This window comes from Tupaia chinensis, unplaced genomic scaffold (assembly GCF_000334495.1).
Source record: "Tupaia chinensis unplaced genomic scaffold, TupChi_1.0 Scaffold000086_1, whole genome shotgun sequence".
Taxonomy (NCBI): Eukaryota; Metazoa; Chordata; class Mammalia; order Scandentia; family Tupaiidae; genus Tupaia; species Tupaia belangeri.
In genome coordinates, this window is record NW_006159548.1 from 3,807,498 (window position 1) to 3,822,404 (window position 14,907).

The 14,907-nt window shown below is 40.9% G+C and overlaps 1 protein-coding gene and 1 long non-coding RNA gene across 10 annotated transcripts in view; one reads left to right on the forward strand and one right to left on the reverse strand.

Moving 5' to 3' along the window:
* LOC102473056 (uncharacterized) overlaps nt 1-11,911 on the reverse strand; it is a 16,165-nt gene extending 4,254 nt beyond the window's left edge. For 4 of the 8 annotated variants that reach the window (XR_001369973.2, XR_001369974.2, XR_001369972.2 and 1 more), the window contains exons 1-2: nt 11,766-11,911; nt 10,666-10,827 (exon numbers count right to left, since the gene is read on the reverse strand). This is a non-coding gene — a long non-coding RNA (uncharacterized LOC102473056). Of the gene's footprint in view, nt 1-491; nt 591-1,451; nt 1,657-9,151; nt 9,710-10,665; nt 10,828-11,765 lie in introns of those variants that run through there. The other 4 variants (XR_001369970.2, XR_001369971.2, XR_003548475.1 and 1 more) reach the window with 4 other exon arrangements.
* Nucleotides 11,912-12,096: 185 nt separating this feature from the next.
* On the forward strand, nt 12,097-14,162 carry LOC102472622 (growth-regulated alpha protein). 2 transcript variants are annotated; one of them, XM_006142920.3, is made up of 4 exons: nt 12,097-12,341; nt 12,444-12,567; nt 12,682-12,765; nt 13,499-14,162. In XM_006142920.3, exons 1-4 carry the CDS (start codon nt 12,254-12,256, stop codon nt 13,512-13,514), a joined length of 312 nt encoding a protein of 103 aa, XP_006142982.1. In that variant the 5' UTR covers nt 12,097-12,253; the 3' UTR covers nt 13,515-14,162. The 2 variants fall into 2 exon arrangements, with proteins under 2 accessions (XP_006142982.1, XP_014441228.1); XM_014585742.2 differs by having other exon boundaries at nt 12,143-12,341; nt 13,505-14,162.
* Nucleotides 14,163-14,907: the final 745 nt, after the last annotated feature.

Consider the following 14,907-nt stretch of genomic DNA (forward strand, 5'->3'; position numbering starts at 1 on the left):
TCCCGCCATGATTAAAAAGTTTGGATTTTCTCTCAGCTTTCTTCTTCCAGAGAGGTAGCAAGACTAAAGAAGAATGGACACACACTGTTCTTGGGAGACTGGCAAGCACCAGTGTTACCAACTGTAGCCAAAATTTTTGTGCTACAGAATGGGATAAAAGCTACATGCTGCTGCCCTTTAGTGACTATGTCAATATTTGTCCTTTCATAGAAAACAAGTATAAGCCAAAGTCCAGAGAGACACCCTTGAATGTTTTGTTATGCATAAAATCCTCTGGGACCTTCATACTTCCAGAGAGTGTGGGTAGGAGGCCACGATCATAACTGAGACTGGATAGTTTTCTTTTTGGTGGAATGAGAGCATAGATCGAAATTAATCTGATTTAAAGAAAATAAAGAAATGTTGGGTTGGTTTTGTAGCTTAGTGCGTAAAGGAGGGAAATAAATTAATAAGTTGAATTAAATTAAAAATTAAATTAATGACTTTCTCACCTGAGGTCTTAACCACTGAAACCTGTTATGTATACTACATTTCCAGTCCTTCCCGGGAATCTCCTGGTTCAATTCATTAAGCACTGCTGCCTTTATGCCCTTATAAAATAATGTATAGATGAAAACATAAATAAGTAATTCTTATTTCAGAGCAGTAATAAATCTGAGTGGGTATCAAAATGAGCACAACTCAAAATACATTATAATAACACTATTCAGCTTTTTTTCCAAATTCAAATCTTTTTTTCCAAATCTCTTTAGTCATGTGTTCTCAAATACATTTTTTTATTTCTCCTCCAAATGCACTCCCCTGCCTCTCCATGATTCATCAGATCCATATCTAATAATTATAAATTATAAGGTCTTGAGGGAGAGTTCAAAGAAAAGCCAGCATTCCCATAAGTATCTAAAGTTTTCTAAATAAGCTAACCAAATATTAACTAAAACAAGTCCTATCCTCTACCCTGACAAATATATATCAATAACATTTTTAAAATATGCAAAGCCATGGATTTTATTGAGCATTAACAAAATATTCGAGGCAACTAAATTTATCATTTCATATCCGGGTGTTCGGTTATTACACGGGCTGTTTTAAAGTGCACAAAATAAAGGTATGCATAATTTATGTATCATATAAAATACTTTCTCTCCATCTCATTTCAGCAAAACCAATAGTTAAATTGTAATTGAAATGTTTACATTATTTGTATTCTATAGACAGTAATGCCAAATTAAGAGTTACTTGTGTGATTTGTTAGATATCTTTATTATTAATTAAAATGTGGGGAAGTCTCAATTCTGTTAATGCAATAACCATAAGATTACTGAAGCACTAGGTTCAGAAACAAATTATTTTCACACATTGTAATGAATCATCTATACTAAATTACCTAGATGCTAAGTTTCAGAATAAATGAGGAAATATATGATAGACTAATTTTTTAAGGTTATGCTTACCTACTAACATGCCTCAGAAGGAGAAGATGGGGAAATTATTGCCAATAAGGGAACAGGGCCCTCTTGACTTTCCCCAAGCTCCTCTCCAAGCTGGGTCTCTCATGAGACTTTGAAGTCAGCCATGTGGAAATCCAGTGCCTTAACCACCACACCACCTGTTGGTCCCCAGCGTCTTCCCTTCTTTTTGAACTCAACTGGTTCCTTGCTAGGTGTCACAGACATAGAAGAGCAAAGACATAGAAGAGCAGTGAAAAGTGGCTGGTCCCGCCATGATTAAAAAGTTTGGATTTTCTCTCAGCTTTCTTCTTCCAGAGAGGTAGCAAGACTAAAGAAGAATGGACACACACTGTTCTTGGGAGACTGGCAAGCACCAGTGTTACCAACTGTAGCCAAAATTTTTGTGCTACAGAATGGGATAAAAGCTACATGCTGCTGCCCTTTAGTGACTATGTCAATATTTGTCCTTTCATAGAAAACAAGTATAAGCCAAAGTCCAGAGAGACACCCTTGAATGTTTTGTTATGCATAAAATCCTCTGGGACCTTCATACTTCCAGAGAGTGTGGGTAGGAGGCCACGATCATAACTGAGACTGGATAGTTTTCTTTTTGGTGGAATGAGAGCATAGATCGAAATTAATCTGATTTAAAGAAAATAAAGAAATGTTGGGTTGGTTTTGTAGCTTAGTGCGTAAAGGAGGCAGATCCCACATGACCGACTGGGGATTTGAATCCTGAACCTGCAGCTTGAAAAACATGCTAACCACTTGTGTATGCATATGCCTCAAATCCCAACAGGATAGAGAAATGGAGAAGGGATTGCATTGTCTCTCTCCAGTGAATATACACACCTTCTGAAAAGAAAAAAGAAAAAGGAAAAGAAAGGAATGCAAATTTTTCTAAACTCTCAAATTATGGAGTAAAACAGACCCACCACCCAAGGTCTGAATACTCAAGAACATAATTTAAAGAACAGTATGTAGACATTGAATTTTTATAAGGTCATGTTGGGAGCTCAGGATTTTAAATACAGCTGTCGACTTTGGTTTTGTCTTAGTTGTAATTGTCACAGACATACAGTAGAGCTGTCTTTTATCTCATAAAGTTTTGGCTATTTTCCATTATTTTCATGAGGAATATTTACACAAGCTAGAGGGGAAATAACTATAACTATGTGACAAAAAGGATTACACCCAGATAAGTATATTATTACAGAAATTCCTCTGCAATCCAAAGATTTTCAATTTATAGCCAATTAATCATTTAGGTATGGTCCCGAAATCAACAAAATTCTAAACTAGAAACACAGAATGCTGTCATATTTCTTACCTTATGGAATTAATGTCAATGTAGTCAAAGTACACCTGTAGTCAGGTGCTAAGGTAGAGTTTTTAGAAGGGTATTCCTCAGTAGTGGGAGGGTCAAATTAGTCCTACTCGAAAAGATATTGTGGATTCAGACTAAGGTAAGAAACAATCCTAGAAAGGCTCATTAAGACCTAACTGCATCCCAGAGCCAAATACAAAAAATATTTAAAGTAAGGAACAGCAGATAATGTAATGATTATGTTACTGGACTCCCCCATAGTCGATTGCAGTTCAAGTCCTGGACCTGGTGGCTTAAAACTCATGGCAGGTGCAGCAAGTGCCCTGGTGAGCACATATGCCCTATAGTAAAAAAAAAAAAGAAAGAAAGAAAGAAAGAAAGAAAGAAAGAAAGAAAGAAAGAAAGAATATGAAGCAGATGTCAAGCAGCCTAGTATACATGTAATTGTAATTGAAGTCTCAGAAAATAATAGGAGTGAGTGAGAGCCAGGAAAAAAATATTTGAGGAAATGTCAAAAGACTGTCTAAATCTGACATTAATTAGATTCAGAAAGCTAAATAATCTCCAATCAGAAAAAGAAAGTGAAGAAAATCAAGCCAAGACACATTACAATCAAATTGTACCAAAAACAAAAGAAAAGAAACAAACAAGACTGCTGACATAGCATACTTTTTTTTTTTACTTTTTTTGAGAGGTATTTTTTGTTTTGTTTTGTTATAGGGTGTGCGCACTCACTAGAGAGACAGAGAGAAAGAGAGATACAGTCAGAGAGAACTCGCCCCCCAAGGGAATGGTCATGCGTTATCCCTTCTCTTCCATTTTCCTCCCAGGATCTTGGGCATGCATTCACACATCCCTGGCATGAATTTCAAGCTACCAGGTCTGGGACTCAACCCACAGTTGGCCATGTGGGCATCCAGCGACATAACCACTGTGCCATTTGCTGGCCTCAAGTCTATTGGGTTTTATCAGTTTGCTTTTTATTCTGAGCATCAAAACACTGTTGCTGGTCAGACAATGGGTGTTGCAGTTATCAACTTCTATGGTAGAAGTTTCAAACATTTATCTATTCTGCCTGTCATTACCCTTACTTGGCCCCATAAGACCCACCTCATTCATTTCAACAAATTCTCTATAGAGGGCATCTTGCCTTGTTCCAAACATTGTGCTATATCCTAAGATTCAAAAATGAGTAACCAGGGGCTAGCTGCTGGCATAATGGTTATGTTGCTAGACTCCCACATAGTTGACTAAGGTTCGAGTCCCAGATCAGGTCTTAAAACTCATGCCAGACACGTGTGCCCAAAAATCTTGAGAGGAAAATGGAGGAGAAGGGATTGTGGCATGGTCATCTCCCCTGGGGGGTGATTTCTTGCTTTCTGTCTCTCTGTCTCTCTCCATCTCTCTGGCAATTGCATGCACCCTATAGGAAAAATCTCTCTAAAAATAAGAAATTGCGTAACTGTCTTTCCTTTTGTTCATAGAATAGTATAATTCTAAAGTAATTTGGCTAATTTTTATAAAGATAGAAAGTTTCATAAGAAGATAGAGAAGGAAATATTCATGCTGCCTGGGGGTCTTTGGAAAAGATAGTACCATCATAAATAGTACCATCTCCTAAGTACTTACTAGGCTCCAAGGATCATCATTAACCCTGCTACTAAGTCCTCAAGGTAGGACATGTTATTATCATTTTATAATTGAGGACAAAATCACAGAAACATTAAGGAACTTACTCAGGGCCATACAATGTAAAAGGGACAGAGCAAACCTGGTGGGTTTCCAACTTCCATCATTCTACTCATACAGGCAAATGGCGTGTAGGTATTGCTTCATAGACGTAGCAAAAGTGAGCTTGGCCTTGACAGAAGAATGGGGATTTCTAGTGCTCAACAGAAGAACAGAACCACAACAGGAGGAGAGGTGAGTTCAAGTGAGACATGAAGCCCCAACGGCGATGACGTGGTTAGAGAAGAGTGTATGATTGAGTATATGTGAAGGGAGGGCCAGAGATATTGAAGAGAGAGTGGATAATCATTCCTTGAAAAGTTTTACCCCCTTTTGAATTTCGTCCCTACATTTTGCATTAAACTCAGCAGTAATTATTTACTAAAATAGAAACACGTCACCTATGTATAATAAGCAGTTTCTCTTGCCCACAGTATGAAATCCAAATTTCTACATATGGCATATGTCTTGACTTCCTAATCTGCAACATGGTTATATTTTGAGTATATATTTCTTGAGTTATTATAAGGAGATTCTATATATAGACCCCCTCTCCACCCACCCCCCACACACACAATCTTGGCTCTGTTTTAGACATAGAAATATAAGATGTAGTATGATTTTATTAAATGTTAGTAGTTAATAATCATATTTGTCATGTTGGTGCCATTATTGTTTTTTGTACTATCATAGTGTGGTGGGTTGAGCAGGACACTTAGCAAGATGTTATAACAAAAATCAGCGAAGAATGTTGAAAAGGCAAAAAGAAACAAAACATTTAAGGGACACAAAAATGGAAAATTATCTGTTAATGATAATATGTATGGTAATATCTTTCACCAAACTAATATACAGTACATTCAGGATGGGAAAATTCATTTGGTATGCTGTAATGATAAACAGTGATTGAATGTAAACAAACTAATTAAATTTATTTATTAAAATATTTTATTTATTTATTCATTCATTCATTTTAAATTTGACCAGAGAGAAATAGAGAGAGAGAAAGTGAGAAAGCAAGGCACCAGATCCAAGCCTTGAACTGTGGTTGGCCATGTGGGAGTGTCCAGAGCCTGAACCACCATGCCACCTGCCAGTCTCAAACTAATTAAGTTTTTAAAATAAAATAAAAATTAGTACTTCAAGGGACCAGCAGTTGGTGTAGTGGCTAAAACACTGGACTCTCATGTGGTTCTAGTCCCAGACCCGGTGGCTTAAACTCATGCTCAGTGTGTGTGTGTGTGTGTGTGTGTGTGTGTGTGCGTGTGTGTGGTGTGTGTGTGTGTGTGTGTTCAAGATTCCAAGAGGAGAATGGATAAGAAGGGATTGTGGCATAGCCATTCTCCCTGGGGCTGATTTCTTGCTTTCTGTCTCTCTCTGTCTTTCTGGTGAGCTCACGCACCTTATAGAAAAAAACTCTCCAAAAAAAAAAATTAGTACTTCAACTGATTTTTTTAAAAATATTAACACATTAGGACATGGGATGCCAGTGGGAAGGTATTATGGTTTTACCTTTTGCTTTATTTTCTTTTTTGTGCCTGCCACACAAGCATCCTTAGTTGACTATAACTAGCAGGTGTGGCCTAACTGACCAAAGAATAATATAAATTTTGCTAAGTCAACCAATGCTGGTGCCGTGTTACTCTTTAAACTCTGCGGAGAACACTGGCAAGCTGCCATGCTTATCGAGAGCAACAGAAGCTGGAATTCCTGCCGGGAAAAAGCACAGGTCACACAGAATTTACTGTAGCTCTCTGTTGTGAAACTTTCAGGGACTGATGAGATTAAAATGGAATGTGCTTCAATTTTTTATTTTATTTTTCTGACTGGAAATTCTCTGCAGGCAATGTCTATGAAGTAGACTAATTAGATAGTCACAACCTTGATCAGTGTAACAAAATCACTAAAGGGAGATTTTTGTCCCTGGAAGTTCTATTTCTGTATCTTATATCGAGCATTTTATTTTACATAATAACCCCTGTGTATAAGATACAAAAGTGTCACAAAATAATATTTATTGAAGCTAATAACATGTGATACCTTCTATATATTCTTTTTATTAATTATATAGCCTATTGTGTTTTATTTTATTATATTTTTAAACACTGGTTAAAAACTTTAAAAAAAATTATTTTATGACCCACTAGTGAACCATGACTTGTAGTTTAAAAGTATTTCTCTAATCTCTTGATGACAGAACCTGGCTTTGACAGTCCATGTGGGAGTCTACCTTCTTCTTGTTACTAGTAGAGGGTACATACACTTACCAGAAACAGAGACAAAGAGATGGTGAGGGGGACCCCCAAATAATATAACGGTTACATCGCTTGACTCCCACATGGCCATGACAGTTTGAGTTCTGGGCCCAGTGGCTTCAAACTCACACTGGGCACGTGTGCATACTTGCCTAGAGTCCTGAGAGGAGAATGGAGGAGAGGAAATTGCACCATGGCCATCTCTCCAGGGGTGATTTCTCTCTTCTGTTTATCTCTCTCTGTCTCTCTGGTGAGCACAGGCACCCAACAGCCAACAACAACAACAAAAAATTCTTAAAGGAGAGAAAGAGAGAGATGGGGAGTGATTAAAGCATCCCTCAAATGGTGCATTATCATATCACAATCCCTCCTCCTCCATTTCTCCATTCTTTCAGGATTTGGAGCACACATGGACACATGCTTGGCATGCTTATCAAACTGCTAGGGCCAAGAAATGAACCATGCAGTGGCCATGTTCTCATGAGAACTGGAGGGCCACTGGCTCTCATAACCGCTAGACCACGAAACCAGCCCTATACCTTCCTATTCATGCCTTCTCAAAGACTTGAGAGTCAGTAGAGGTAAGACACTGAACTCACTTAGTCCTTCACGTATCCTCCTTATCATCTGCCTTCAATATGAATATCAGATCCTTCCCTAGTGCTAGGAATCTCTGAGAGCTTTATGGGGTGAAGAGTTTGGAATAGGGGTAGCACAATAAGCAGAAGGGCCTCCAAGCTTTTGGGATTCTGGGGGTTAGTAACAATGGTCACCTCTGTATTTCCATTTGGTTCCTACTACAACTGGATTGAAGATTAAAATGCACTATTTTTTACTGATACAAAGGCCCCATAAAATCTAAAACACAGTCACAAGTTTGATCAAGATTCTCTCCCTGGTTTCTTCTTCCTCCATCATTTTTTTTCCCTTGTCTAGAGAAAGAATGGTTTTAAGCCAATGGCCTTTTGAGTCAGACCGTCTTGGGTTCAAATTTTATCTCTACAGATAAGACCTGCTACTCCACTTTCTTTATCTATAAAATAAAAAACTTCATAACTACCTCCTAGCATCCTTGAAAGTATTAAAAGTTCAAGCTTTTTCATTACATGTGACAGAGCTGGAACCTATTGACTAAATACTCCCCTTCCCTTCCCTACTGCTTTGCCCCAGAATGCCTGTCATTTCAAACATCAGTGATGACTACCCCTGAGCTACCAAGAAACCCACTAAGGAACCACAGATGAGGAGGCATTTTTCTTTAGCAAGACCTTAACTCTAGCAGGGGGTGCTATAGTCAATAAGGAAAAACTTAGCCCAATACATATAAACCACATTTTGCAAATACATCAAATAAAAAGCCCACAAAGCTTGTCAACCACTGTGTTTATGAGCTATGAAGTATTCAGAGCATTTGGTAATTGAAAGGCCGTGTTAATTCTTTAGTGCAAACAAAGAAATAAACATACTATACAGCTGCATAAATTATTAGCCTCTTCCCCAAGTCAGACATGAGAAGAGGACTATGCTACTGTCCAGTCTTAAGTGACAGTAAAACTCGAAAGCCAGAGTCAGTAAACATAAACAGTTAGGGCTAACAAACCTTCATAGCCAACAACGTTGGCTAATCTGTTTTCTATTCTGTAATTTCAAACACCTTATCCTGACTACCATCCTACCTATCTCTAAAATCTGTCGTAATTATTTGTTTATCATCTAAATCTGTTACTCCAGAGGAGCAAACTTTGTGCCCCCTGGTACATTTGGAATCTTAAAAAATGCCAAACCACAGCAGAGACTTAAGGAATGTTTTCAAATGTTAAGCATAGCTATGAAAACAATGTGGTTAACATGAGGGGTTTTGGTAAGGACGTTTTTATTGCAGGGATAAAGAATCCCACTAAAGAATTAAGAGATGGCCCAGCCATGGTGGTACAGGTCAAAGGTCACTGCTCAATGGACAAGAGCCAAGTGAGAGGCCTGGGTTCGGATCCCAGGTTGACCTGAACATGCTGGGTGTCCTGTGACTGGCTGGAAAGCTCGAAGGAGGACCACAGCTTAGTGAGAGCCTCTCAGAACTAAAGAGCCTCTCTTTCAATAAATAAAATAAAGAGTTAGTTAAGAAAAGTAATGTCACTTATTACTTTATTACTGCTCCGATCTGGTTCCTAAAAGTTTATAGATATGATACTCTCCCACTTTGACATTACCAAAAGCAGATTTCCCATCTTTTTTCAGCTCGAAGTACATATGAGAGGGGCCAGCAAGGTGGCATGATGGTTGAGGTGCTGTATTCCCATAAGGCTGACAACAGTTTGAGTCCCAGACCTGGCAGCTTGCTTTCTCTCTCTCTCTTTCTGTTCAAATTAAAACATAATAACAATGATAATCATAAATGAAATAAAATAAAATATATTTTGTAAAAGAAGTACATCTGAGAACTCTGAGAGTCCTTCTTAGAGTTCCCCTCCTCTACCATCCATACCCTCTAATCACAATCCCACAATATCCCAAAATGTGTTCATTAGCTACAATTTAATTATATATAGACACATATTACATGTAGAACATATCATATATGGTAGACAACTAAGCTTCTTCCCTCTCCTTTCTACCATATTTACCACCCATCTGCCCTAACTAGATTCCACCATTCTTAACATCTACCACTTCATAATCTCCAAATGATACTCTAGCTCAGTCATCTACAGGTAGAATCACAACTGTGACATCTGAAGGAACACCAGGATTGTTTTAAGAGCATGGCAGGGTAGGCCCCAGACAGGCAGAGCAATTGGTGACTTAGAGACTGGGAGTGGCGGTTAGCACAATGGCTCAGCTGGGTTCCCTTGGACAGAGAGGTGGTAGATCTTCAAATCTGGTAACATCTTCAGGTATCTTCATTTTCTCCCTCCAGAGCAGAGTCATTATACCACAAGCTTTACAAGCTATAGCTGTTAGGAAATGGGATGGGGGGGGCAGTCATGTCAGTCAAGTCAACTAGGCAAGTCAGGGTAAAGCAGATCTACACGGCTCAATCCTTAGCCTGATTAGCAATGGCATGGCTCAGCAGTGGCAGGAGCAGTGCCCCTAGATTGTGTGGCATACGCGATTATTTAGCTACATCTGAAAGGTACAAAAAAGTGACAGGGTAGAATGATATTTAGTAAACTAAGCTGCTCTCTTAGAGATGATTTCATTGGGTTAAATGATTGCATGGGTTTACAACTTAGGGATCTAAAAGTGGTGTGCACACGTTTAAACGAGGAGAGATGTGTTCGTCGTGGTAGACTTCATAACACTGGTGCTCTTTTAAAGTTCTGAAACATAGGGCTATTATGAAGTAAATCATGGAAGGTTCTACATGAGGAAGAAAAGACAGGCTTAGTGTGTCATTTTTGGAAACAAATGATTTTGACTAAACAAGTTCTAGGAGTCACATAGATAATTTTATAGATAACAAGCTGATTCTGGATATGTCTCATGCTTCAGATGGTGACTGTGCATAAATATGGAAATTCTACTCTTCCTAAGTATTTACTCATGTCAGTATTTTGGCAGGGTCTGGGAATTGTTCCAACTAATAGTTTCCATCTTTCTTTAGTTCAAAGAATTGTAGGGTCGTTGAGAAATTCATGACACGTTTTTGCATAGAAAAAAAACATAGGACACTATGTCATGACTTTTCCAACAATCTAATACATAAGTCTGAGCAGCCAGCTGTTAACACCCAACGCAGAGAGATAGTCATTTATCATCCTTACTACTCCTAAGAACCATCTGAAGCGGGCACTATTACTAGTTCTCTTTTACAGAGGAAATACATGAGCAAAGAGAAATGAGAGAAATGGCCAATCTCACGCAGCCAGTAGGCAGGGTAGCTGAGAGATCTCAGCCCTGACAACCTTACCAAGCACTTTCCACAGCGCTGCACCAGGGAACACGGGTTCCTGAGGCAAGTGGGCTTCTTCCTCCGCTGTCACTCCCCAGTGCTTCTCATTGTCATGGCAGAGTCTCTCACATATGCCTGGGGTCTGCTTCCACCCTGGAGAATCAAGTAGATCATCTCGGCCTACAGTTAAGTTAAACAAACAAACACTGAATTTGGTGGTGAACCATCAATTAACCAGTGAGAAGGAGGCAGTTAAATAGACTTAGAAATGTGCAAATGCTTTGTGGACATTCACAGAGAAAGGAAAGTATTATTTCCCAAGAGGGAATTGAGGACCAGCCCATGGCATGGTGGTTGAGGTTGCTGGATCCTAGCCTCTGCAGGCTTGTAAATGATGCTGGTCACAGGTGCGTGGGGGGCCCAGAATCCTCAGAGGAGTTCTCTGTCTCTCTCCAGTAAGCACGGGGGCCCAAACGACAAATTAAAAATAGAATAAAAAAGAAGACAAAGAAAGGAAGGAGGGAATTGACCCCAGGATGCAGGTCAATTCACAAGATGAAATTATACTGGTGTACTGGTAATATAGTATTTTCATATTTCACAAAGATACACCTGCACTTAGAGGAGGAGGCAGGAGTCATGGGAGAGCGGCATGTGCTGGCTTCCTGGTGTCTAAGACCTTTGCTATCCGCTGTGTATGGGCAATAATATAGGAAATGTTGACGCTTCAGCCCAGCACAGCCCCTCTCAGTTACCCAGTGACTTTCATAAATCAAAACAGAGCTTCCCATTACAACAAAAAAAAGTTGGTATTACCAGAGTTTGCAGAATTTGTAAGACAGGAAAGATGGGAGAAAACAAGACAATATCTGAAAATAAATATTAAATTAACCTTGGACATGGTCTACCCCAACCCCCACTTCTACACCCAAACACCAGAAAAACCTAACACTAAAGAAGGCTTACTGAGATCATAAAACACCAGGAACAAAACAAACGTTCTAGCTTGTAACCCCGGTTGACAAATATAATTTTAAAGAGTGTGTTTATTCCAAAGAGATTAAAATCTGCATATTGTCAGTTAAAGAGGAAGAGGAGCGATCCAAGGGAAAAGTTACCTTCCCGGCCTTAACTCTTTCAGTCTTAACAACTGAAGTGTCTTCCAGGGACGTTTCAACTGTTTGGTGAGGATGTGGGCAGCACCTACGGGGGTCTCACGAGTCTGATCCACTATCACGGGGCGCTCACGCGCGGAAACTCCAGCGCCGTCAGCACACGCCTCCTTTGGGGATTTGGGGCAAAAAGTCACGATCCCAGAGTCCCAGAGTCCTCAGGAGTTGCGCAGGACCGCGAGGCGGGGGCAGCACCCGGCGGGTCCCCTGCACCCATCCCCACCCCGGGGGCGGGGCCGCTGCATTCCTTCCGGGCTCAGAGATCGACCTGCAGCTCCGGGAATTTCCCTGGCCCAGGTCTCCGGGTCTTCCCGCTACAGCCATGCATAAAAGGGGTTCATCGCTCTCCCGGAGCCACAGAGCCCCGACCTCAGGCACCTCCCGCAAACTCTCCGGCTCCAGACACCGCCACTCCGACCCTCCAGCTGAGCCCCATGCCCCGCGCCGCGACACCCGCCGTCCCTCTCCTCCAGGCCTCGCTGCTGCTCCTGCTCCTGGTTGCCACCAGCCGGCGCGCAGCAGGTGGGACCCGGAGCCCTGGGACCCACGGGGCGGGTCAGGACTCGGGGTCCAGGAAGCGCCCATCCGGGGACAGCCCCGCTAACCGACCTCTTCTCCCCGCAGGGGCTCCGGTGGCCTCTGAACTGCGCTGCCAGTGCTTGCAGACGGTGCACGGGATCCACCCCAAGAACATCCAGAGCGTGAAGGTGACGGCCCCAGGAGCCCACTGCGCCCAAACAGAAGTCATGTAAGTCCCGCCGCCATCCTGCCGCCTCCCCGCCAGAGTGCGCCCAGAATCCCGAGCCCCCACCCTGACCCCAGCCCGACCTCCTGGCTCACGCGGACACCCTTCTCTCTGCAGAGCCACTCTCAAGAATGGGCAGGAAGCTTGTCTCAACCCCGCAGCCCCCATGGTTAAGAGGTTCATGGAGAAGATGCTCAACAAGTGAGTGGCCTTTCTGTTCACAGGGAGCCTGCAGTCCTTGTCCCAAGGGCTGTCGTGTGCCGCGTGCAGTTGTCAGGGAACCCAGGGGTTAGTGCAGGACAGAAACGTCACTGTTAATCTCATCATTAAATTAGCCATGAGAGCTCAGTCTGCCCTGGTGCCAGGGGATACTTAAGTGCCCTCCAGGCCCATACCCAGACTTTATTCAGTTGACTGTGGGAAATGGGTGTTTCAGAAACAGTAAGTCTCCTGCTTATCCAAAAACAGTACTTGCCTCAGTGGAACCCTCGTTGGGGGCAACATGGGCCCCTAGATCTTCATGACAACCGAGGGGACTTTGCAGTGAAAACTCCTAAATTCCAGACTATGGTCTCTGTGAACGTTATTTAATTTCCCTGAGCTTCACCATAATGTGGTATTTCATAGGCTTGTTTGTGGCTTACGTGAGGTCGTGCGTGTAAATTCGCCTGGTGTGACCTGCACTCACTGAGCATTGTATTTTGTCTCAAAGAATAGTTCAGTACATAGCCTGATTTTTCCTCAGCAAAAATCACTCAGGAGTCCTTCTTTTCTGCTGCACAGGTAGTAGACCCAGCCAGACCCTCCCTGGTGCAGGACTGGGCACATCTGCAGAAATCCCTCTCTATAGAGGCCAGGGGAAGAGAAGGTTAGCTTTTCTTAGCTTACTAAGAACACTTTTCTTAGAACTAACAATAAGTCTTTCCTGTCACAGGGGCAGCACCAACTGACCTGGTGAAAAGGAAGAAACTCCTCAGGGGCGATTCTTGCAGAAGAGTTCCTGCCCTTACTGAAGATGAAAATGAAAACGAGGACAGCTGGCTTCTGGAGACACCTGGGAAGGGCCTTATGTGTTTGACTCTTAGGAGATTTTATTTATTTATAAATGTATTTATTTATTTGCCACAGTTCATATTTTAATATTTTACATGTTAGTATTTAAAGATGTGAATGTGTTTCATCCATTTCATCAAACCTAGCTCAGTTGTGGTTATTATTTAATTTGAAAAGTGTGGGTTTTAAATGTCTCATTAAACTAGTATTTATTGGGAGAGTCAGCCACTGTGGTAGAGGGTGGGGGAGACACTCAAGCAACTGGACCATGAGTTCACTGCGAGAGTACGGGAATGTTGCACACCTCTGTTTTCAAACTTTTTTTAAAAAATTCAGTTGTTACTTATTGAAATTATTGCGCATTATGTGGTCAACATTTTTATGTTGAAGCTTCCTTTCGACATTTTATGTCTTGCTTGTAAGGCATAATGCCTTGTGTAATGTTCATTATGGGATGTCTCTCTTCATCTTGGAACAGAGAAGTTACAATTCCTGTTACATCTTTTTTATGAATGACATGAAAATAAACGTTATACAAAAAATTAGATTTTGTGTTTTGTTTCATTCTTCTTCACTGGTAGTTCCTACTGGGTGCCCCCAGTGTTTGCCATTAGACTTAGGATACATTTAACTTAGGATACATTTAACTTGGCAGTTCCCTGTCATTTCTCTTCCTAAAGAGGAATAGCTAATGCTCTTAGAAAGTGCACAGTATCCCCCATCACTGAGTAATTCTAGCTTTGTATAAAATATTGCTGTTTTTCCCACTGACCAATTTGTTATTTAAAAATAGATAATTAGCTTGTTGTTTAAAATGACACACTTTTGAGTTTTTATAAATATTTTAGCAAGGGTTCCTACTGAATTCTTTTGAAAAGTGGTTTTTCGATGACATAGTTCTCTTTAGTGAGGGTGGGAGCAGGAGGTGGAAAAGTGAATTCTTCCTAAAATTTATGCTATTTAAAAATAACAATAATGAGCTAGGCAGGGGGTGTGATGGCTAAGGTGGTTCAATACCACCTGACCAACTACATAGTTTGATCCTGGATTGGGGGCTTGTAGAACACACTGGGCATGTGTGAGTGTATGCCCCAAATCCCAAAAAGAGAATGGAGAAAGGAATGGGGTGGTCATCCCCACTGAAGGATGCTTTCTCACTTTCTCTCTCTCTCTTCAATGAGTGCCCAGGTACTAAAACATTTCTAAGAATAGATACATTTAAAATAAATGTAATAATAGTAATTATGACTGAATTGATATGTCCATAGTATAAAGTAAAATACATGTCTT